Raw genomic sequence first — 26,488 nt, forward strand, 5'->3', positions numbered from 1 at the left:
TTAAGACAGTAGTAATAATGTCTGGTAAAATGAGAAAAATGGGTTTATGCCACCATCGTAAAATCATTAATAGTTATTGATTTTCAGTATTCATATTTAAATGTCCAGTAGTTATACTTAGTAGTTCATATTTACCTGCAATTAGTAAGCAGCATTCAGAAAGTTATGAGGACTAAGTGAAGCTCTTGCAATCACTCAGTTAATTTGTTCAGTTCTCATCCTTTCCAGTCTGTACCAACATAGCCGTCTTCTCTGACAGCTCCTGCAAGATGCCAGAGCCAAAGATGTAGGCTTGAATCACAGCTCTGCCATTAAACAACTAACTCATTTAAATTTATTGGACATGCAGTGACCCTCTATTTGAAGAAAAACTGTTCTTTTGGAATAATACTTTAAATTGCTTTGAAACAAATGCTGTGCAATGTTAAGATATTATCTTCATTGAATATTTTATGTTGTTATTATTTACCACATTAGTTCAAGGCTTCACAGTAACTGGCAGAAAATATCCCTCTTCTTCAGTTTCTTATTTATAATTTCACTATATGGCTCAATCTACCATTATAACCCATATCTCTTTTTCTCTTGAGGTGACTCCTTACTTTAGCCAAATTGTTCTACTCATTGCTCTGAACAACTCTTGGCTTTCTGTTTCCCCACATCTTTGCTCACATACATTTTTTCCATCTAAAATACTTGTCTCTCTCTTCTGCCCATCGAAGTAGACTTCAAGAACTCTAGTCTGTATAGACATCTGTTGATGTTCATTTTGTGAGTGTTTGCAATGCAGATCATTTTTTCTAGTCAACTTTTTCGTACATTCCTGTTACTTCCCAATGAGATAATAATTAATTTGAAATGTGATACTTTTTGAATCCCATTGTACCTCCAAGTACCCTATCAATATTGACTTACAGATCTTTATCTGACTTTAAATTGCTGCTGTAACCATTGCTGATACCCTTTTCAAATTGGAATTAAACATTTGCTGAGCACTTTGTACATTTGAATTGTTTTTCACCTGTGAATCTGTAGCCCTGAAGGAAAAGCCGCTTCATAATTACTCATATTCATCTAACAGAAGAAAATTGCAGTAATAACATATAGTTTCAATTTTTTTTTTTTCCTTTTTTGAGTTGAAGTCTCTCTCTATTGCCCAGGCTGGTGGAGCGCATCCCCACGGCCCCCCAGCATCGACCTGCTGGGCTCCGGCAATCCTTCCACTTCAACCTTCCAAGTAGCTGGAACTACAGGTACACACTACCACACCTGGCTGATTTTTTTATTTATTGTAGAGACCACGTCTAGCCAAGTTGCCTGGGCTGGTCTCGAACCCACGGGCTCAGGCAATCCATTCACCTTGGCCTCCCAAAGTGATAGGATTACAGGCTGGGCCACTGAGCCCGGCCAGCTTCAATTTTTAAAAAATAATTTCCCACCTGTAAAAGTGACTTGAACACCCTCCACTCATCATACAACAAACCTTTATTGAGAACTAACTATATACCAAGTGCCATATTAGGTGTTGGGGATAGAAATTAAACAAGACAGACATGGTCCTTTCCCTAGCATGCTTAATAATCTCTTTAGTATAATAGATATTTAAATAAAAAATTTATTCAATAATTATTTATATATATTTGAAAAATGCTATAAAGAAAAGAGTGGTATGTTATTAGAGTGGAAATCAGTCTGTGGGGACAAGAAATGCTTACCTGGGAAAGTGACATTGCAGCAATCTTTTTTTTTTTGAGTTGGCGTCTCACTCTGTCGCCCAGACTGGAGTGCAGTGGCCGCTCCCGGCCACTACAGCCTCGACCTGCTGGGCTCCGGCGATCCTTCCACCTCAGCCTTCCAAGGAGCCGGAATTACAGGCATGTGCTACCACGCCCAGCTGATTTTTTTATTTTATTGTAGAAATGAGGTCTCGCTGCCCAGGCGGGTCTCGAACCTGCGGACTCAGGCAATCCACTCACTTCAGCCTCCCAAAGGCACGGAATTACAGACTGAGCCACCGAGCCCGGCTTCATTGCAGCAATCTTATTGAAAATAAAATCTCTCAGGATTGAGAAACAGTGGCAGATGTGAACACTGGCCTAAACAATTTAGTTTGACCAAAAACTGTAATGGACCTCTGGAAACAGATGTTTTATACCTTGCTATAAGAACTTAAATTATTTTTTTGTCTAGAGCTGTATTGGGGCTCCAAAACAATCTAAAGTAAATGACAGTAGGTTTCCATTTGGTACCAGTTCTCTGTAGTTTGGATGGGTTGTTATATGGGTGGGTGATTAGATGAGTGAATGAATATATAATATGTAGAGAAATATAAACATATACACCAGGGGTATGTAGCTCAGACAATGAAATGCTACAGAAAATGAAATTAAGAAAATATACTGTATTAAATGAAACATTTTGATTCAGGAGGAAAATCTAATAACAATTGAACTAATTTAGCAATCAAGATCAGACATTAAAATGACAACGTAGAAAAATTGAGTTTATTATTAAAATAAGGAAGAGAGAGATGGAGAATCAAGTTTAGAAGATGGACATGGAAAGCATCATTTGCTAAAATTGTGAAATGCTAAAACCTGTCCTTTTTGATAGGGAAACAATATACTATGTTGTTTTGAACTTAGAAATTAGGTGACTTGATAGAAATGCTCATTTTACCCTTACCAAAAATTGACATTTTCAGTATCTTCACATATTTTCCAATCAAAAAGGGTGTCATAGGCTTCAGAAAGATGCCATTTATAAATAAAAAGAGAATTTATGTAAGAGAGGATTTAATTGCTGATATAATAAACAAGGTAAGAATCTTATTGGCAGTCATGATGTGAACATATAGGAACAGATGTAACATTATCAGAAGCCAGCTTGCTTTGGTCCTGGGACGTCTTTCAGGACCACTCAGTGGCACTATGTATATATAGCGTGGCTTGGTTAGACCTGAGAAGCTATACTACATCACAATTTTTTTTCCCCTAGGAAATTGTTTTACCATTCAGGAACATTTTTCACAAACATAGATAATCTGGTACCCCTCTGGTACAGGAGTCAAATACAGAAGTAACTGTGTCATATCCTCACCCTGGGTGGGAGGTGGAGATGAGAAGTCTCTGAAAGGCGAGTTGAATCTGTGCCCAACCATATCTGCGTAGTATCTTTGTCTCCTCCACAGCATATCAAAAAGCTCATTCCCCTATAAAGTTGAACCATGTTTTATAGCAAAGGTCTATCTCTACAGAGTCTGAGGCTTGTCTCAAGTATGAACATAAACTTTAGCATTGGCATAAATAATTTTAAAGCATTTTTTTGTATCCTTACAACCAAGGGCATAAATATGATTATGAGTTGCTTTACGAGTTTGATAAAATTAATCCAGAGACTTTGTCCTTTGGCACCAGTTTCCCAACCCTTTTATTCTGCCATCATGTCAAACCTGAATATCCTCTTCATTGGTTGTGAGCAGCTATTTGTCCCAGATCACTTATTTCAGTATAGAAAATTAAGCATATAGGTATTTTGTTATTTGATACTTTGTAACAAATCGTAGGCCATGGATTTTGTTGTTGTAGGTTGTTGTTCAATTTTGTCTTTGTTTTTTGACTAAAGCAAAATTATAAGTAAGTTACCTCCCAAAGTTCACTCCTTCATTGATTAAGATTCTTATTCTTAAGCCCTATGAGTATGGTAGAACTACACATTCAATTATACATTATACAATTATGAAGAAAGGTAATTTCTTCATAATCAGTATCAAATCTAGGAGGATCTACTGAAAATTTTATTGAATATAAGAATTTATGACTGAACAAAGCAGAAACGATAAAATCTCTTAATTCTTTTTATTATCAATATGAGGCGGTAGAAAAGAAATTTATGTAAGCATGAAGAGAACTTGAAGTTAGGAAGTTTTTATTGTTTTTTTAGAAAAATCATCCCTCTGAGATGATTGAATCTCAGGAGGACTACAAGGATATGTCAGCAGAATGTCTCCTCTTATACCTTTTGGGATCCAGGACTCTTCTACATATGTTCTTAATCAGACTGTTGTTATGATTTCCTTTACCATTGTCATTATCAGTGTCACTTTGAGTGATATAGCTTGATTTATTTTCTGTAAAGTCTTAAGTTGGTAATATATTTAGTAAATGTAAATATTTCCCTTCACTTGTGATAGCATACTGCATATATGTGATTTGCTTTATTCCTATAAATAGCATGTAATAATTATAGTAACTGACATTTTTGTGCTAGACTCCATTTAAAGAATGCACTTAATCTTTCATCAGCTCCATAAATTATCTCATAATCTGAATTTTTATTGATTAAAAACAAGGGTACAAAGGGATTGCATACTTCCTCCCAGGGTTTATACAAGCTGGTTCCAGATAGCACTGAGATTGAAATTCACAGACTAATTTCAGAGATCACACATTAACTTCTGTCCCTGCCCTTCTGCCTCAGCTTTGTTATGTGAAAGGGCTCAGGGCAGTGCTTTGCACTGATCTGCTATTCAACTCATGTTCCATTATGATGAGGTAACTCTAACTATTCTTCAGTAAGAACAGAAAAGCTTTTGAAGTGTAGAGTCATTTGTTATCACTTTAAAATTACATGAGTGTTAAATATTCAAATATATGCATTATTAAAAGAGTGAAGTTAGAGTGCCTTTTACATTTTTCTAAAATAAATAATTCCTTTCTGCCTTTAAAATGTATCCCACAAAGCACTTATACTTTTGCTTTTGTCTAGTCAGCTCAGCTGTGAAAGTGTCATTGCTGGAGGCTACTTTCTAAATAGGTTAGTTTTAGTCCAGGAGTCACTTGCATACTAAACATGTAGCTTATGGGAAGGAGGGTAAAATAGAAAATAACCTATTAAGATTTAATATTGAAAGGTTACTCTTACTATGTATTTTAATTGAGTTAATCTGACACATAATTTATGTACCTTTGCACTAACAAACTACCTTCTTGATTTCTTGAAAATCACTACTCTGTAACTAATTTTAGCCAGTTAAGTAATTGTGAAACTTGAACAAAGTAAAACACAGTGTGTAGGGTAATCCTTGCTTTTCACAAAACTTTGCCTTTGAGATTACAGAATTTCAGATCTCAAAGTTATATGATACCTTGATGGAGGATGAAGGCAGCACCTCGATGCTTAATCCTCCATACAGATTCATTGCCAAGTGCTCTCCTATTACCAGTTGAACAGAATCAATTGGGGGGTGCATCTTAAGGCATTGAATTCTTTTTTCTGATAACTCTGTGATGGTCTTAGGCAGGACTGAAATCTACTTTTTTAGAAATCTAATTAATAGAATCTAAATCTTTTTAAAAGTCTAAAAACCTAATTCTCTAATAAAATCTAATTCTCTACAAAGTATTTAACAAGATTTTTTTAAAAGTAACAACATAAGGACTGTTAAAGGCTTGAATCAATGGGTTATCACTTGCTATTTGTTATCTAGAAATTTTAGGCCCAAAAGAGACTCAGATTTTATCCTGACAGTGTCAAGAAGTCTATACACGGAAAACAATGTTGATATCAGGTGTGTGAACTTAATATTAACTCAATGCCGAGGATATCTTGGACATAACCTGGAACCATCACAAGCTATTATAGATTAAGGCTTGTTACAAAGTACAAGCTTGAAGATAAAAATGGTGTTCTATAGTGCATACAGATAACATGTTTCAAAGTACCTCCCACCCAAGTACAATTAACCTTATTATGTGTTTGGAGCTGATAAGTATCAGCTGCATTGAATGAGAGCAAGGCATAGACACAGTGTTTACCATGTATGAGCCATGTCCTCCAGTAGCTTTAAAGCTTCAGCTAAGTCTCTCTGTTTTTAGTCTGTTTGCTTAAGCCTCATTTTAGCATTTTTGTAATATGGATTAGAACTTAAAGGAATGTACCTGCTGAAACTGCTAAGAAACTCATAACTACCAGTGATTCTTGTTAGCAAAAACAAAATTTCATAGAAGAAACTTGAATACTCCATGTAATATTAGAAGTGATTCACAGCATTTAACTGGACTTGAGCTACTGCCAAAGATCAGTTTTTGAACCTAAATTCTCTGGATCTTAGTATGTAGATTTAACACATTCAGTGGGAATTATAAAGTGGCAAACTATTAAAATAAATAGCCATGCCCTCCTTGAGGAATTTGAAACTGACTCATAATACTTTACCTTTCTCAGGAACCAAATATTTTATCTTACTGTTTATATTATCATGTATGTTAATCATATATACTATTTGACCTTTGTGCTTTGAAAATGAGAGAGGAGGCATTATTCTTATTTTACAAGTTTGGAAGGTAAAGCTCAAACATGGAGAAATATTTGTCCAGTTTCATATAGTTACCATGTGACAGAGCTGGTATTATTCCACCTTTCTCTATTTTACACACTTTTCCAATTTTCAAACAAAGAGTGTAGCTTTTGAAGTGTCACATTGCCTTTTTCCTAAATTTCTCCATGATGTTTTTTTCAGACTTCTGTTCATATGTAGTTGGTTATGTTTTTAAATATTTTGATGAGTTAGCATGTATTAGGTTTCTGGAAAGTTTCTTTCCACTCTCGCATTGCCTGCCTGTCTTCTTTCTTTCCTTCCTCTCTTTGTTTTTCTTCTCCTTCCTTTTTCTATTTCCATTCCTTAGGTCTTTCCTTCAACCAACACAATTGGGCATCAACCCTATGCCAGATACAGTACATAGTATTGTAAAAGAGTAAAAGGGATTATGCCATCTTCATCTTCCTATCATCTTCCTTCTACTTACTTTACCCCTACTCTTATATTTGAATAATAATCTGGTTCAGAATTTGCTAACACTATATTAGTTGACCCTTGAATCACAACAAAAATTCCACATAAAACTTTTGACTCCCCAAAGTCTTTTTTTTTTTTTTGAGTTGGAGTCTCACTCTGTCGCCCAGACTGGAGTGCAGTGGCCGCTCCCGGCCACCACAGCCTCGACCTGCTGGGCTCCGGCGATCCTTCCGCCTCAGCCTTCCAAGGAGCCGGAATTACAGGCATGCGCTACCCCGCCTGGCTGATTTTTTGATTTATTGTAAAGATGAGGTCTCGCTGCCCAGGCGGGTCTCCAACCAGCGGGCTCAGGCAGTCCACTCACGTCAGCCTCCCAAAGGCGCGGGATTACAGGCTGAGCCACCGAACCCGGCAGACTCCCCAAAGTCTTAACCACTGGTAGCCTAATGTTGACTTACTGATAGCATAAACAGTTAATTAACACATATTTTGTATGTTATATGTATCGTATACTGTATTCTTTTTTTTTTTTTTGACCAGAAAGTGAGAAAGTAGGATTTATTAAGAGGACAGAAAAGCTCCCACAGTGGGAGGGGACCTGAGGGGATTGCCCATATTGTATTCTTAAAGGAAGTTAGAGAAAAGCAAATATGAAGGGAATCATAAGGAAGAGAAAATATATTTGCTGTGTATTAAGTGGAAGTGGATAATCATAAAGGTCTTCATCCTTGTCATCTGTTGAGGTGGAAGAGGAAGAGGAGGGGTTCGTCTTCCTGTCTCAGGGGTGGCAGAAGCAGAAAAAAATCCCCATATAAGTGTACCTACGTTGTTCAAACCCGTGTTATGAATCAGCTCTGTACACATATGCGCACACACACAGTCATAACATTGGCTCATATTGTTTCACAGAAATACCTAGTATAGTTTTCCTTCATGTAGGTAAGATAATATCATGCAGACTTTATGTTGGAGACTTATAACAAAGTTGAAGCAGGTGTTTGGCTAGGTGCAGTGGCTCACACCTACAATCCATGCACTTTGAGAGGCTGAGCAGGAAAATCACTTGGGGTCAGGAGTTCAAGACCATCATAGACCACATCTCTGCATCCTCTCTCTACAAAAAAACGGTTTTTTAAATGAAGGTGTTGTAGGTACCATGAAGGATATATGTACATGGTATGGAAGGTATATAAAGACTGAGAAGATATTTCCATCTAATGAGTAAGAGGAATGGGGCAAAGGCTAGGTGTGGGCGTAAAAGGTTTATATATATATAGTGATATATGTGTGTCCTTGATACATACAAAATCATCTTTTAGCTTCAAGAAAGTTTTTTATACCTCTGTTTGTATCCGCTAATAATAAAAACTTCAGATTGGTTCAAATTTAGTCATTTTGTGGAACTTACTGAGAATTTGCCTGCAAAAGAACCTATGTTTGGTACTGAATCAAACAGTGTAGACATTAGATTTCTCAGGCTGAAGAATATTATGGTCAAATTTCCTAAAAATTAAAGACTTGAAATTCATAAATGACTTGAACATGTACTGTGTTCTTAGCTCATGAGCTATAGAGTAAAAGTGAGTTACAAGTGCAATCCTTGCTCACCAAAATACAGTAAACACCATGAATTAGTAAATTTTCCTTTAGCTAAGTCAACAATAGTTTAAAAGGAAGTTAGATTTTGAAATGTTCATATAATCTTAAATGAAAATTGGACCCAAAAAAGTAATCTTCATGAGAAAATAGATTTTAAAAATATATATATAGTGTTTCTCCCAGAATAAGAAACCCTTTTCATGTAGCATTCCAGCATAATCTTAAACAGCTACCATAGAACATAATGAGATCATGGGTCCTACTTCAAGAATTTTATTCGCCAAGCCATTATGCCTCCTTCTGTGATGGTAGGACTTTGCCAGAAGAGCACATTGGTGGCAGTTTTCCTGCTAGGGCATCTGCAGGTGGAAGAATTGGAAAGAAGAAAATTGGAAGGAGTAAAAGCTCTGGGTCCATTTTTTTTGTTGTTTTTGTTTTTGCTATTTCTGGATGGATTATAATGATTCTGAAAATCCTTTATTTGGTTTCCCTCATATTTGTTTCTTTTCTGTCCCTCTTTTCCATCTTTTGGAAATAAAAGAAGATAGTTAGCAATAAGGAGATGATAGCAGAAGGATGAGAAAAGTAATGTGCTAAGCCCACACATGGTTTGGTGAACTAGCCAGTGCCTCTTGTTAGTGGTATTTTGAAAGTTCCTCTTAAATTAGAATTTGATCTTTCTTTCTTGTCACTCATTGCTTTGTCACCAGCTTCCCTGGGTGATGAAAATTGTAGAGAAGATGTTGATAAATGTTATCAAATTCTGATGAATACTAGTTTTTATGTCTCATCAAAATTTCAAATTGAAGTGAGAAAGACCACTTTATTTTACAAATTTGGATAGGGTCTAGCAATTTAGTGCATGTCTTAGAAGACAGAGCTTGAGATACGGATTCTATTCCTTGAACTTTGTTATATACAAGGGGGCCGGTTGTGTGTTCTTAGAAATAATGGAAGTCCAGTGCCCCTTCCCAATTCACCAAGTAGGAGTAGGCCCTTTATTACTAATTTTACATCTTCTACAGTATGCCTTTGAAGATATGGTTCTACAGGTGCAATAAGAATGGTCAGATGTATAACTTAAAGACTGTAATTCTAACATCAGAAATGGAACTGGTAGTAAGGCTTCCAGATTCATAGGATGAGCATTCTTTTCACTATGCCAAATTTCCTTTCAGCTGTTATTCATACCTGCAGGTGCAAAAGAAGAGCATCTTTTTCTGTGCTGTCTGGTCTGCTCTGAATGATGGTTCATACCATAAGGCCCACATTTATGTCACAGTCCCTCCCTAAACCTCTGTTAACAGTTGTTAAGTGGCATGAGGTCATGTGGAATTGCCAGTGAAATAAAGAAGCTCCTTTATGGCAGACCTTTATTCATTTTTTTCCTCTCTGTATTTCTCAGACAAGGTCTCAGGAGGTGGTCTTGAGTGATTCTTGAAGTACAACCATTTTTATTATTTATATTGCACTGGAGATAAGTGTCTTTCAAGTACTTCAGAGAAGAGCACACTGTTAGAGCTCCAGTTGAGTTTTGTAATCCCAGTGACAGTCGGAGGCAGGTGGTAGGGGCGGAGGATGTGGGAGGTGGAAGATGAAACGTTAACTGTGAATTTCGTGACTGCAGATATTTGGGGCTGTTTTAGTTTTTTTCATGTATTCTTGTGGCATATATTCATTTTACAAAAATATCAAAATTTGTGAGTAACTTATTAATTTGAAGGTATTCTAAAACTATTTTTGCTTAAGTATGTTGCTGAAGAAAAAAATACATATTGATGTATTTGCATTTTTAAGTTAGTTAAGATATTCTTTTTTTAATGTAGATAAAAATAAGAAAAAGTCCTATTTATAGTTTGTGGAATTACTGAGAATATTAGTCATATTTACAACAAGGTCTTTCTTCCAGAAATTTGTTTTCATTATTCAGATCAGGAAGAGATCATATAAATTATCTAGATTAACCTACATGGTTAAGTAACTGAGACCTAACTTAGAGACAATAAGTGACCTTGAGTCTTGTCAGTAATCAGTGACAGAGTCCATCTACCTGTCTGGGCTCCGGGCTTTCCAGCCCAGTGCTCTTTTTTAAGGAGACTAAACATGGAAGGAGAAAGAATCTGTGTTCGAAACTTGACAGACATTGAATGGTTTATGTTGTTAGAGTGAGTATATTATGGTATACTAAGAAGATCAGGGATATTATATTCACGCCAGATCTGAGGTATGCTTACTTTCTAAGTGTGACTGTGGGCAAGTCACTTAACCTCTCTGGTTATTTTCAAAATGTAAATGATAAAGAATATTAAGGATTTGTGATTATGCTTGTAAAAGGCAAAACATAGTGCCTGGCATATATCAGATACTCACTAAATTTAACTAATGTTAAATTATATTATTTCTATTGTTAATAAATAAAAATAAAATCTGAAAACAGTACTGGCTTTATTAGTAGGCACTCAAATAAACTGTGTCGAGCCAAGGTCGAATGAATAAATAATTGTATCTCACCAACTACAAAATACTTCTGTTTTTTCTATTTGGACAAGCCTTATCCTCACTTGTAAATTTGCATCCTATTTTACTCAAACATGTGTTTTGGTAAAGGCTAAAACCATAACTTTAATTCTGAATTCTGTGCTCAAAGTTAAATTAGTACAACAGCTAGGACTAGAATTCATACATTTATATTTTGTGAGAGACAGCAGGGAATGGTAGAAAGAGAATGAATTTCGTGTCAGGAAAAGCTGAGTTTAAATATGAGTGAAATCTACAAGTTACTGGTTGCATGTTCTTGAGCAAGTTTCTTTATTTCTCAACCACAATTTCTTTGTCCATAACATAAGGGCAGTCACACCTGCTTCTCAGATTTGTTGTGAGGATTATTATATATTGCCTCTCCCTTTCCTCCAGGGCACTGTTAATTATAATACTTACATCCTTCCTCCTGCCACACCAACTTAATCTTAATAAAAAGTGGGGAAAATTTAGAGGAGAAATTTCTCCTTGAAAAGACAACTTAGAGTCCTAAAAGATTATTTTGAAGAGGTGAAGATACACTTCTGCTGTGAATTTGCAGTATTCAAAAATAGTAAAGACCTTTTACAGAGAGCTAGGGCTCTGGTAGCACTTAGTAAGGTTGAGAAGTACTTTGCCTTTTCCATCCTGAGATCAGAATTATTGGTTTGGTAATTTGCCATGATTTTCCATTTTGCATGCTGTTAATATCCTTTAAATATATTCTTAGACCAGATAATATATGGTATAACAATAGAATAATATAAAAGGGGTTGGGTTTACAGAAATATATGCAGGATTCAGTATTCCACAGGAAGGAGAGAATGACTTCCTGCATATCAATATTGACTACACTACCTGCATCTCTTGTCTCTAAAAATGTTTGTGATTCTATGTTCCCTAGAACCATTTTGGTCAGCCAAAAATACACTTGAAAGCAAAGACCTCACTATTCACAAGTGTAAACTTAGTTAAATGCAGACTGCTGCAAACGATAAGATATTATTAGGCTGCAATGTAATGTACAAAGTATCCATATCACAGAAAACTGTATATCCTTCCATACTCTGCACTAATCAAATGCAGCTAGAAGATTATATTCTTTCTGGACCACTTTTAAACAGAGGTATTGCCAGTCTAGCAGACATTTTAGATAAGGGTGAGCAAAGCGAGGAAAATTACCAAGAAACCATCTCATCCGAAGGAAGGTTGAAAGGATTAGGAACAATTTGCTTGAAAAAGATTGTAGACCAAGATGTGTCTCCAGCTTCCAAGATTCTACTCTGAGTAAAGTGGCATATGAAACGCAAATATCAAACCTGTTGTTTGGGACTTGTCCTTAAAGACAGTGGGAAAAGTTAGGCATATACATATATATAAGATAACTATGAGCAAAAGTGAATAATAAATGTACTACAGAGATACACATCAAGAGCTTAGGAATTCACAGGAAGGAGGAATGACATCCACTAGAAGAAATCAGAAAAGATTTAAATGAGGAGTTAGTTAAATGCAGAACACCAAAACCTGGAAAATGATTTAGATACTCAAAGGTTTCAGAAAGCATTGTTATTTTAAAGCTTCATTAAGTAAGAAGTTCTACATTATTATAAAAGCACAAACTCAAATCCAATAAACATTCAGTGGATTTTTAATAAATAGATTTTTAAGGGTTATCTTTGTCCTATTATCTGTAATCACTTGCTGCATCATATACAAGGAACAACCCCCCCAATGGAATTTATTTATTTAAAATTGTGTATTTATTCTTACATGTTTAAACTTCAGTCACCTTCAAAGTAGTCTGTTTGGTGCAATACACTATCAAGACGCTTTTTCCATTGCTCAACACAGTTTTTGAACTTGTCAGTTATGATACCTTTTAGTGCTTTTACTGTTTATTGTTTCATCTCTTCCATATTGGCAAAACATTTCCCTTTGAGGACTTCTTTCATCAGGGAAACAAAAAAAGTCACTTGGATCAACATCGGGTAAATAGGGAGAGTGGGGCACAGGGGTCATGTTGTTTTTGGTCAAAAACTGTTGAACACTCAGCACAGTGTGAGCAGGTGCATTGATAAATCATTCATCATGAAATGGACGAACACATTGAAAAAATCTCCAAAAAAATTCACTGAAGCAAAATGCAGCCTCTCACAACAGTGCTAGCCCATACACTGATGCCGATAGGTTCTTAGACTACTTACCTAGCAAGTGAAGCCTGTACGACAAGGGATCTGCCCTAATTCTGGTTTTTCTGGGGGGTCCCTCTCTCATATGTTCTTATATAAAAGTCATCCTGGAAGTTAATAAGTAATTAAATGATTAATTTTCTATATTTTAACCCATAAACATAAATAAGAAAAGGTTATTTGTCATCATGTAGAACCCATTCATTACTCTCCACTAATGTAAAATTAATTGTGCCATGATAAGATAATAAAAGTGAAATCTTGCCAAAGCCCAGGAAGGTATGATAAGAGAGTATTGTTTTTAATATTTAGAAGGCTGTGATTTAGAAATAGCAGTATACTTTTCCAGAAAGCAAAAAACTACAATTAGTGAGCGGTAAAAGCAGGTTTAATCTCAGCCTGAGAATTTCACGAAACTTGAAATTGTCTATCCATAGGCAGCCCTATTAAAACAGGTGACTTTTCCTTTATTGGACGTACTTACAGAGACATGCTAACCCTGTGTCTACCAGGATTGCTACCGAATGAATTTCCGAATTTGATTAGAAGTAAGACTAGCTATACTCTTAGGATCTCTTCAACCATAACATTCTATGTGAGAGTACATCTAACATACACCATGCAAAGCAGGGTGAAACATGCAGTTTTTGTTTTACTAAAAAGATGGATGGCACATTTTTTTTTTAGAGAAGAAATCAAGGGTAGAGTGAGCAACATCTTATGTGGGATTCAGTTATTTTATATTAATAAGTCAAGAAAGCAATCTACTGTTGGATGACTATGGTTAATAATATATCACAATTGCTAATCGCTAGAAGGAGGATATCGTTTCCAACACAAAGAAATGATAAATGTTTCAGCTGATGCATCTGCTAATTACTATGATCTAATCACTATACATTATATGTATTGAAACATCACCATGTACTCCGTGAATATGTACAATTATGTGTCAATTAAAAGAGAATAAGAAATCATAAAAAAGCAATCTAATTTATAGTATCTTATATAATTAGTGATTCCAGTAGAAGAAAAGTTGTACTTTAAAAAAAAAGTTTAATTCAGATATTTGAGGAGGTTATTAAATCATGTCAAACTTAACTTAACTATGCTACTTTTATTAGTGTCATCAGATATTAAATAAGACTGGAATATTCTTGGCTGAAGAGGAACTTGATTCAATTTCTGACATTTGGTTAACTATTTTATATAAATATTTGCCAAATGGTAATGCCATTTCATATTTAATATTCATATATTGTGCAGTTACCTATTACACTGAGTGAGTGGTTTATGCCCTTAAGTAATGTAATCATTTAGTGTTGACTAAGCTGTTAGCCTGGATGTTTTAGAATTTAAGCCAAGTAGTAGAATTTTCTTGATCAGCTAAAGCCATGTGTAGAAGCAAAAATACATACTGTGAATATAACATTGTTTTTATTATTTTTAGCTGCAGTTTTGAAGTACGAGAACAACGTCATGAATATCAGGCAATTTAACTGTTCTCCTCATCCATACTGGCTTCCAAATTTCATGGATGTTTTCACTTGGTCCCTGCCATTTGTTGGAGAAAAAGGTTTGTTATGGAATCCTAAGATGATCTTCAGAAATAGTAAGAAAGAGAGAAAACGATCAGACACTCAGAAGGAGAAACACTTTGCAAATTTGTAAATTCACAAGTTGCAGCATGAGAAAAGTGATTTGAAAGTGCAGTAAGGGTGCTTGCATAATGAACATTTGTATACCTAACTCTGAATTGTACCCCACATCTTTAAAATAAAAAATTTTTTTTAAAATAAATAAGGAAAGTATGTCACTATGGATCCTATTACAAGGATACAATGAGTGAATTAAGAGAAAACAAAAGAAATGAGGACTATTTAGGACTTACACTGTCTCATTAGAATAATGTAACTCTTTTAAAAATAACAGAAATGCAACTTACTTGTTTTCAATAATGTCTACCCTTTTTCCTTACCCTTTTGTATCATAATTCCAAAATATAATTTTATTTTACAAATTACCTCTCAACATTGTTTCCTTACATTTCTGGTGTTTAATAATAATCATTCTGTGATACTGCTTAATATTTTGAAAGACAACATGTACAACAGCAAAAAAAAAGTTTATTAAAAACATAGTGAACACTAGTGCATTACAAAGTTCAGAAAGACAAATTTACATTTAGAGTTGTTTATTAACTTTCCCCAAGTTTTCAGAAAAATTAGACTTTTTTTCTTTCCTCCTTTCCTCCCTTCCTCTCTCTTCTTCTCTAATTGTTTCCTCTCTTCCTTTCTTTCTTCCTTATTTTCCCCTTTGTTTTACTTTTGTATTTTGACCTAAACCTCAACAAAAACTTGAGGGAAGGCCTGCACTGATGACCAAGTTCTTAGCTCAGGAGGCCTCATGGTGATAGACAAATGAATCCTCATGCATCATTTCACATCATAAGAGAAGGTGAATGGGCATTTGTAATAAAGATAAGAATTTCCACATTTCAGTAAAATCATGTCCTATGAGGAGTTTCTGGGACAAACTACATATTCTTCTGAAACTTCACATTTTTTTCTTTAAATGTCCTAAAATGATTAAACCAATTATAAGTTGTCAGTGAAGAAGTCTTCCTGTTGGATACCAAAACAAGTCAAAAATGATTTTAATAGTCACTGATACATATTTCCAGAACTGTTCTATAATGCCCCTCTCTTGCACTGATCAGATTGCAGCACTTGGTGGTATTGTCTATTGGCTTCTCCGGAAACTGAAGCAGTGTGAATTCTGACAGCAACTGGGTACCCTTTGAACAACCTTTAGCTGGGTTGTTTCTATTAGTTATTCAAATTTGGGGAATTTGTTAGAAATTAATACATTGATACTGGTATACATAATCCAGTTTTGATAATTAAACTGAAACTCTGGATTACTATTGGCTCCACTCTTTATCATATATTGTCAATTCAAGAAAAACATTGTTTAAAATACCACATTACTTTGATAAGTAGCACTTTAAGAAGCATTAAACAAACTTCTTTTCACTTGTATAACGAAACTCAGTCTAATTTCAAAAAATGTTAAATGTAAACATCCTGCATCATAGTATAAAAGTAATTCAGTATTAATTTCCTGTGTATAACACTTTCATATCATCCTATGGTATAGTTATTTATTTACTTAACTACATCTCTGATTAAATCATACTCATTTTTGAAAGCATTTTTGATAATCAAATTTAATAATATTTGTTTCAACACATTCATTTTTAAAATTATTATTTTCAAAACTACTTTAAATATATTATTTTATCAGTCAACAATTTTTAATTAAATATTAATTTATACAATTAAACGATTTTAAATATAAAACCATATGCTTATCACTGTGCTGGGTTCTCTGGAGAAATTAAAAAATAAATCTACCGTTCTTAACTATCACAGATGTAGTATGTAGTCGCATCCATCTGTTTGATTTGTCCATTTTCTACAATCTAGTGCTAGTAAATGTTACCATTGGATTTCATTGGCATGAACTAATAGTTTTATAATGTCTGTATAGTCACACAGTCTATTATCTTTTATGTGCTGCATTTTATAGAAACTACTTTGTAAGAGATTTTATATACAAATTAAGAAATGCTGTTGCTTAGTTTGCTTACTGACAATGCCAGAATAATAATTAAGTTATAACAGAAAATCTGGACTTTCTTTCTTTGCTTTTTCACTTTAGTGACTGAGATGCTGGTAAATGTCCTCAACATCTGCTCAGATGATGAACTAGGGTCAGAAGAAGATGGATTTGATGGTAAGAGGTTTGAGCCTTTGTGCTAATACTATTTGCCAGGCAATTACTTGGTGTCTTATTGCTAAACCTAACAATAAATTTCTAAGATTTGGGTTATATTTAAATCTTAAAACACTATTGAAATAAAAATATAGTTTTTTTTTTTACTTTTAAAAAGTACAAGAAACAAAAACCATGAGACAGTTTTCTCATTACCCTGAAAATATTGTTAATAAGTAGCATACTGTTTTAATAACCATCTTTCAGTAGCTCACATTACTGAGTGACATTTTTGGCTCCTTAATAAAAAATGTGATCCTTTATTTTCTAGCAGATGTTTCCATTTACTAGGCAACTTTTTAAAATGTCCTTTAATGGAGTTGTTCCTGGCAATTAAAAAAATGTTTATGTTTATGATAAAAGAAGCCATTCACATTTTAATATATTGGTATCCATGTCAAAACCAGTTTGTTTTTCTTATCTGCAGTAATAGGTAATGAACAAGCTATGAGAGTTTTTTGTTGTTTTTTTAAGACGCTATATGGTATTTAGTTACCCTCAAAGAGTACACTTTTTCACAAGCACAAATCCATGAGGTTAAAGATGGAAGGAAAAAACCTCTGGGTCTTACAAACGCACCCCAAAATGAATAGAAGCAAACAAAAGTGTACTTAGAAAAGGAAAGTGCAAGAGCAAGCTTTATTTCTGTAAAGATTTAGTAAGAACAATAGACTTTCTCTATCTGTGGGTTTTGCCTCCATGAATTCAAAACAACCCCGAATTGAAAATATTTGGAAAAAAATTTTTTTTGGAAAAATGTTTTTCTGTACGGAACATGTATAGGTGTTATTTTTCCTTGTTATTATCCCCTAAACAGTACAGTATCACAGTGATTTATATAACAGTTACATTGTATGGGGTATTGTAAGATATCTAGAGATTATTTAAAGTATACTTGGAGGTCCTGGAACAAATCCCCCATGGATACCAAGGCACAACTCTGTCTACTCTGGGAAGGGCACTAAGTATTCCAAGATACATTAAAGACCTCTGACTTGAAGAAATTGCAGTCTGGTTAGAGAGACTTATGTGTAAACAGATGATATCAATAAAACAAGACAAATTATAAAAAAAAAGATGAAGGTGGAAGGGGAAACTAGATATTGGGGTAACTTTAAATGGATTAAAGTTGTACTTTTGAAAACTTCACTTTGGTAAAATTAAAATAGAGAATGTGGCCCTTTCTACAAGTTGGCATCTAAATGATGTGATTTAGTGTTTACTTAGGCTTAATACAAGTCACAGCTGTAAATGCAAAAATACCTAATATGACAGGCAAAAGTAAAATAAACCTAATTATACACATATACTTAAGTAAATAGAGTCTGTATACATATATAAATTGAAAGTATAAAATTTATTTCTAACAGTTCATAGTTTTTTTACTTTCTATAACTTATCTTTATTACTTGTTTCCATGTACTACTTTTGAGTCGTATACCACATTGCAAGGGAGTTTACAGTATAGGGAGGAAAAGGAGAAAATGGAGATTTAAAAAGAAACTTTTATACGGTTAAAATTAACTTAAGAATAGTTGTAAGAATATATATTTACTTACTGAAAGACAAAGGAGATCAATGGGCATTTGTGCCTTATCTAAATTCTAGATATTTCTTATATTACAGTCACAGTTTACTACTGTTATCTATTCTACTGTTATTTATAGATAGCATCATCATTTAAAAGACAGTATTTTCAAAGTGTTAGAAATTTTTTTTTCTTAAATGGTGGATGTCAACCAGATGGACTATAAGTCTTAAAATCATCAAACATTTTTCAGTAAGTTGTCTTTCACTATATTTTTTTATTCTTCAAAAGAAAGATGAATTAACATTACTATAGTAATACTCCCCATTAACAGATCTCCATTTTTGCCAAGTTTATAGGCTAATATTTGTAACATATACAACTAAAGTGTAACATATTGTAGGGAATAAGAATGTGTAGACCTATGCATGTTTATAATTGTGTATTAATCCATTCACTCAACAAATACATAGTGACTACCTCTATGTACCAAACACTATAGCCAAAAATGCCTGCACATTTCAACAGTGCAAGTTATTTCTGTACAGTTAAACATTGCCAAGACTAACTTGGTGCCTTCTTCACTTCTAGAAAGTTTTTTATCACTTACATGAGAGGATATACTTTGTGAGTTACTCGACTTTAAAATAATTAGCTCTAATCAATGTGCTGTGCTCATTACCAGCTGCTTTTTCCTATTAATTCCATTTATAGGTGTGCATGTCCTTCCTAAGAAACTTGGAGTATACTTGGAGGTCCTGAAACAAATCCCCCAGCAGACTCCTGAAATCTCCCTCTACCATTTGTTTGCCTTAGGCAGATACATTTTTCCCTACCAGGTACAGGGAGGGAGATGATAAGGAAGATCTAGCCTGCTCTTAGCAGCTGGGACAGATGAGTCTGTGTTCTCAACTTTTTCCAACTTACTTGAATGGTTCATTCCTGTCAAGTTAAACATCATTACATTTTTTTTCTCTTTCTGAACACAGTTTCTTTTAAGTCATTTCTATTAGCAACATTTACAATAAGGATAGTGTTCTCAAATTTTTAAGCAAAATATATACAGTCTAACTAAAAATGTTTAGTTCATATTAAAAAATCTTTGTGCCTGTGTGTAACTGTTATAAGTTTGGGGGTGAGCAGAATGAGGTAAAGTTATTGCTGTATAATTTCTTAGGGATAGTTGATTGTAATTCCTTGGGTTCTTCTGTTTTGAATTTTACTTAACAGGTAGTTAGCATGTAGGGATTTTTTCCTGCCTTTTTTTTCCTCTTATTTATAATTTGTTGGTTTGTTTCCCTTGGACAAATTAAAGAAGCACTCATTCAATCCCATGCTTTATTTTTGTGTATGTATGTATGGGGGGAGGAGAAGGAAGATGAGGGGAGGAAAGAAAGGATCCCTCTGCCTGGCTGGGCCTTGTCAGTGTTTGATAGTGGGGCAGGCCAGGTTTCCATCAAGAGCAACAGATTCAAATTTCACAGAAAATGAGCCTACAGGAACTGAAGAAGAGACACTAAATTCAACAAGGAAAGGCCTCATATGTATCTAAAGATAGATTCTGATTGGGAAGACCCTTATTATTTGGAGAATAAGAAATGTTAGGTTCTATTTTTACCCTTTGTGAATCCTTTCCTCCTTCTTAAATAGGGTGATAATATAAGAACCCTGAATGCATTTTCATTAAATGTGGAGACTATGGGGCTTAAAATGTATGAAGAGCATCCAACATGAAGTTTCTGCCAGCACTTAAATAGATGGGAATTTAAGAGCATATTTAGTGTGAACAATAAGGACTTTAGGGAATGGATCATAGTTAATGCTAATAGACACTGTCCTCTCATTTCATAGCTGTGACATCTAAACATGATCTTTTTTAGCTCAAATGTAAATTTGCCCTTTAAGGAAGAAAGCACAGAAATAAAAGTTTTAATTAAAAGTATTTTTAACTTAGGCTATTAGACTTCAGTATGAGTCAGGAAGAGTCCTAATAGGTATTAACCTTATGTACCATATCATAAAAACTAGGGATAGCTTCAAAAGTGCTCTTTGGTCTTATTTGGGAATAAAGTTTATTGATAACACATATTGAAGGGATTTTTGTGACATTATTTCCAGCCTTATGATAAAATTTCCAATTTCCCTCTCCTGTCCTTCCTTCAGGGAGCCTACAGTCTTGTCTGTCTATGGGGGCTGGCTCTTTCCTGCCGCCAAGTAGGGACATAATTAAAACCCTCCCTTAAGTTACTGCTTATTTTAAGTGGGGCCATCTCTTATGAGTCCATTTATCAAGCCCTTCTCAGTATTTCGTTCCATATCCAATGTCAGCTGAAAACTCAAAGATATTAATGCGATGTTTACAATCCATGACTTCTTAGTGTCTATAGGGCCTACAGCAAATAGAGATTCTCCTATTCCTTCAGTCAGTCAGCTTCCCTTTATCATTCAATGGTGATGATAGTGATGATAACTATGATAATACTTAAGTGTTAGGCACCATTCTGTGTCATTTATATGTATTAATTTCTTAATTTGCTAATTTTACCTTTGGCCTGCAAAAATTTGTAGGTTTTTTGTTTTGTTTTTTGTTTTTGCTTTTGTTTTTTGAGTTGGCATTTTACTTCATTTCCCAGGCTGGAGTTCAGTGGCACACAGGCTCATGGCCACCCCACGATTGACCTGCTGGGCTCTGGTGATCCACCTCAGCCTTCCAAGTGGCTGGAACTACAGGTGTGCACTGCCATGCCTGGCTAAAAATTTAAAAATTTGTAGTTATTAACTATCATTTATTTTAGGTTAACTAGGCAGTTTATTTTATCGCTGATCTTCAAAACAACCTTTCGCTATAGGTACTATTATTATCCATAATTTAAATATGAAGCAGTAGTGATTCACTAAGTTGAAAGTCTAAATTCATCCAGCTAGTGAAGTAACACCCTGGATTCAAATTGCTAACGTCTGCCTGGTTCCCAGGCTCTTAAACTTTTCACAACCTGTGATTATAATGTTTGAAATATTTTTCATTCAAACAGCATGATACCTTTTTTTTAAAAAAGCAAAGCAACACTAATCAAATATAATATGCTTTGTTCTGTTAAAAATCCTATAAAATGAAGAAATAGATTTTGTACTATTATTTGGCTATGGTCAAGGCAAATGAAACATTATTATTCTATTCCTTTAACCTTGATCTACTCCAGAAAGCTGTGTGTTTTCATCTTGTGAAAAATTAAGGTGTATCCTGAGCAGACAAAAAGTCCTCTGCTTCACATAGGATTCTGCTGGGTAGAAACCATGTCATGATTCTCTTCTTCTTAACTTCTACCATACAAATAAAGGAATTTGATAATTTGGTAGCCTACCTTGAGAAAGGTTTCTGTTTTAAATCGGCCTGTGATCTTCTATGTTGAAAATAAAATACAAAACTTGCATTATCTTGCAAAGTTTGGAAGCAGTTTAATGCCAATGAGTATCTTTGGATGATCTGATTTATATGTATTGGGGTCTTTGCTGTTTCTACTTCTGATTTTGGATGATAAAATGATAGTCTAGTTACAATTTAAGGTTTTTACTCACTTTAACATTTTAGAGAAGAATGACTTATCTCATTTGATAGATAATCCTTATTAATGACTCATTTTAGACCACGGATTTGTTGATCCCAAAGTAGAGGGAAAAGCTGATAGAAACCAAACAATCTTCGTCACAAAGCTTTTTTTATTGTTCATTATTATAATAAAGAAGTCTGGAATAGCAGTAAGAATTAGAAACATAACAACAGTTTTGTGAGTTAGGAATATTTATCTGGGGCTTTCTTTTAGATTTTAAAGTCATAGGCTATGAGATCACTTTTTTTTTTTTTGAGTTGGAGTCTCACTCTGTCACCCAGACTGGAGTGCAGTGGCCGCTCCCGGCCACCGCAGCCTCGACCTGCTGGGCTCCGGCAATCCTTCCGCCTCAGCCTTCCGAGTAGCCGGAATTACAGGCGCCTGCTACCACGGCCAGCTGATTTTTTTTTGAGTTGGAGTCTCACTCTGTCGCCCAGACTGGAGTGCAGTGGCCGCTCCCGGCCATCGCGGCCTCGCCTCCTGGGCTCCAGCAATCCTTCCGCCTCAGCCTTCCGAGTAGCCGGAATTACAGGCACGCGCTACCACGCCCGGCTGATTTTTTGATTTATTGTAGAGATGAGGTCTCGCTGCTCAGGCATTTCTCAAACCCGTGGGCTCAGGCTATCCACTCACCTCAGCCTCCCAAGGCGCGGGATTACAGGCTGAGCCACCAAGTCCGGCTAGATCACTTTTTAAAAATACAAATTATAGATAAGACTGTGATATGTAATAAGTCTTGCTAACCAGAAAGAATTGTGGAGATGAAACTGAAATCCTGTAGAATAAGAAGGAAAGAAAACAATAATAAAATGAATGTATTTCAAGCCAAATACAGTTTCAGGCTGTACTGGAAAATTTAATATTAAATTAGAATTTTTTGTGTCTCCTTTCATCTAAAGAGCAAACCACATGGTAGAACTCTTATCCTTTGTCCACATTTTTGCTTTATCCTAATGTTAACCTCAAACAAGGGAATATGGGATCAGAGAAGTCTTTTGCATGCCTCTATAAAACCATCTAAATTGTATACAAGAAAATTATCTTCCAGAGTCTGCTTTGAATTATTAGATAATTCCTTATATCCTTATATCACAAGTTCCAGAGTGTCTCCCTACTTTTTGTGTCTAGTTTTAAAAAGGCATACAGAACTTTTTAAAGTACGAAGTTGGGAATTAGTGGTACTCACATAACATCTTACTGGTCCTTGAGGAATATCTTTGTAAGAGTATGATATGTTATTTTCTACCAAAACTTTGCCATGATGAATGTTTGACCTAGCAAAAATATTTGACACTAATAACTCTTATGCAGAAATGACTTGGCACCCGAGCACAAAGGAATTACCCCCCCCAATCAAGTAGTTATCTTCAGGTATCCACACTATTTAAATGTGATTGATTAGTTTTAAATTCTAAAGATTTCATCTTAGAAAGTACCCTCTGCTTTGTGCATCTGGTAGCACATATACTAAGAGCCATTCGCTTAGAGCTCTGCTTGTGGCTGTAATTCCTGTTATTTCTGAGCAACTCATCCTATATTTCAGGTTTCCAATCTGAAAAAAAGAAAAAGTTGTATGTAATAATCAACAGTTTAAAAGGAATACATTAAATTTTAATATAAAAATAGAAAAAACCGTTTAGACATACCAAAAAAAAACCACTCTGAGGAGCCCAGTGGCAGTGAGATTCGTGTTCTGTCAGCATTGAAGCCTAACTTGAGGTTGGTAAATAAAGAAGGAACAAAATAAAAACAGTATTTGAAAAAAAACAAGTACTTCTCCCAAGCTTGGATAAATGAAGGGAAATTGAACAAAGGTTAAGTAGTAGAGGTATAATTTAGGAACTTAACATATCTCAAAGTTTCAGTGATGACTAGATTGGAACAAAAATAGTGTTAGGAAAAAAATAAAAAGAGAGCTAGCTATTCACAAGAGCTTTCCAAGCTTTCCAAGGACTTACAACTAAAGAATTAACAGGTCTTACAAAATGGGGCAAAGGAAATAAAACTGGTTTAAATGGTTCATACCGAGAGGCCTGGGAGGGATGATAACATTTATGGAAAACCTCACCATTTTCAGAGAAAGATGAGCTCTGTTACTGATAGGAATTTGAGTGAAACGAATTCACTGGAAAATGCCTAAGCAGGATTTAGAAAATGGAGTCCCTGGAAAATTGGGGAGGAAACCTGGGCTGGTGACAGAGGCATGGGATTATGTCATAACTGGATCTTTTAAGAGTGAAATAGGTCTCCAGAGTTGCTGATGTGGAATAAAGTATCCAAAAATTCAAGACAGATCCTTAAAATTGACCCATCCTGTTAAAGCAGAGAAGAAAGACAAGCAGGTGAAGGATAAAGTAGGAGTAATCAGAGAAAGAGCACAAACAGGATTGTACCGCAGTTGAGTCAACAGCTGCTTAAAAATATTTGTACCCAATGCAGAAAAATTAATGTGAAATATACATCTTGCCAGAAAATGAAATATTGGGGCCATGATTTTGGTTATCAGGTATCAGTATGTTGAAAAGAGATGAGCAGCAAAATTTACTTTATTATTACAACAGCACATAAAGAAATGTGAAATCACTAAAAAAAAAATTTTTTTTAATGTAGAGTGCCTGGCCAGGTGCAATGGCTCACAGCTGTAATCCCACTTTGGGAAGCAGAGGTGAGAGGATTGCTTGAGCCCAGGAGTTTGAGACTAGCCTGGGCAACACACATAGCAAGACCTCATCACTACAAAAAATCAGAAAGAAAAAAAAAAAGTAGCCGGGCATGGTAGCGTGTACCTGTAGTCCCAACAACTTGGAAGGAGCCTGAGCCCAATGGGTAAAGGCTGCAGTGAGCAGTGATTTTACTACTGGACTCTAGCCTGGGTGACAGAGTGAGACCCTGACTCAAAAAAAAAAAAGGTACCTCAGTTTTAATATCACATATTTTTATTTTACATATTAGTTTTATTATATATTTTATTTCTGCATATTCATTTTAAATAGATATTCCCAGAATATCTTTTACTATGTATTCAGTGATGAACAAAACACATGTGGTCCCTGCTTTCACTGAACTTAGTCATAGTCAGGTGTAATAAGAGACCAATTTTAAACATGCTAGTCATATAGAGAATTTAGAAGTTAAGGGCAGAAATAAAGTATTTGATAACTAAAAGGAGAACTTGAGGATGTCTTTTTTCTTTTTTTGAATTTTTCTTTCTTCTTCTGAAAAGTCAGTGAAAAATACTTTTATTTATTTTGGTGCTTTAGAAAATATGGCCATATTAGAAATTTATAAATTTTTTAAGGAAATTATGTGCAATAATGGACATCAGTTTACCACTTTTAACATCTCGTATTTTTGATATATAATAATTAACCAACTTTGCATAATATAATTAGGGAAGGGAAGTAGAAGACATATATTTAATATATTGTTATTTAATATGTTGTTTAATATGTTGTTAAGGAGTTCATCATTTCTCCTGAAGCTTGTTAATTATCTTCCCACTTTATTTTTGATACTTTTTCCATTGTCTAATAATATAGTATCTAATTTAGCAGCTAAATCATTTTTGTCACTATAAATTTATTCTTTGTACTTCATACCCTTTATAGTGTAGATAACTTTATGTCCTTACACTTACACCTTAAAAAGGAAATGAATTCTTATAGCCACTATATCATTAAAACTGAAACACATCTGAAAATTTATGAGCATTTACTAGGTAGTGGGGTATGATTTCCATCATATATGACTATTGACATTTTGGGTCCTTGAGTATCAAACCAGGTACCTGGTTAGCCATCAGGTTTTAATCAGTTTCATCAAATCTGACCTGTCATGCTAGGTTACAATAGTTTAAATCCTTTTAAGATTCTAATTAAAGCGATGCAGTAACATAGGCATTGAGAGTACTGCTTTCTTTTCATATTATACTACCATGACTTTGCACAAGTGTGTTTCTTAATTATCTGGTATAATTTTCACATTTCATAGTTTCTCAGACTTTGCAAAATAAACTAAATGTTTAAAAAAACACAGCCCAACTTGGTGAGACCTCTTCTCTACAATAAAATCAAAAATTTGCTGGGCATGGTAGCGCGCGCCTGTAGTTCCAGCTACTTGGAAGGCTGAGGCGGAAGGATCACCGGAGCCCAACAGGTCGAGGCTGCGGTGGCCGGGAGCCTCTGGCCATTGCACTCCAGTCTGGGCGACAGAGTGAGACTCCAACTCAAAAAAAAAAAAAAAAAACACAGCCATACCCTTTTTTGCAGCTAACTGATTGGACAGTGACCACCATTAGCTCATAGTAAGATAATACTCCGGAAAATACGCCAGATATTATGCCGTATTTTCATATCTGTACATGCATAATATAATATATGATATTTTTCACAGTTTTAAAAACAATTGATTT

The 26,488-nt window shown here is 34.7% G+C and overlaps 1 protein-coding gene across 6 annotated transcripts in view; it reads left to right on the forward strand.

Annotated features, from left to right (window-relative positions):
* PPP3CA (protein phosphatase 3 catalytic subunit alpha) overlaps positions 1-26,488 on the forward strand; it is a 324,678-nt gene that overhangs the window by 262,694 nt on the left and 35,496 nt on the right. For 5 of the 6 annotated variants that reach the window (XM_008061335.1, XM_008061336.1, XM_021714081.1 and 2 more), the window contains 2 exons: positions 14,555-14,680; positions 16,828-16,902. In XM_008061335.1, the coding sequence (XP_008059526.1) occupies positions 14,555-14,680; positions 16,828-16,902 (201 nt within the window). The remainder of the gene's footprint in view (positions 1-14,554; positions 14,681-16,827; positions 16,903-26,488) is intronic. The other variant, XM_021714082.1, reaches the window with a different exon arrangement.

Source organism: Carlito syrichta, unplaced genomic scaffold, assembly GCF_000164805.1.
Source record: "Carlito syrichta isolate Samal-C Ts95f unplaced genomic scaffold, Tarsius_syrichta-2.0.1 Scaffold305210, whole genome shotgun sequence".
Classification (NCBI taxonomy): domain Eukaryota; kingdom Metazoa; phylum Chordata; class Mammalia; order Primates; family Tarsiidae; genus Carlito; species Carlito syrichta.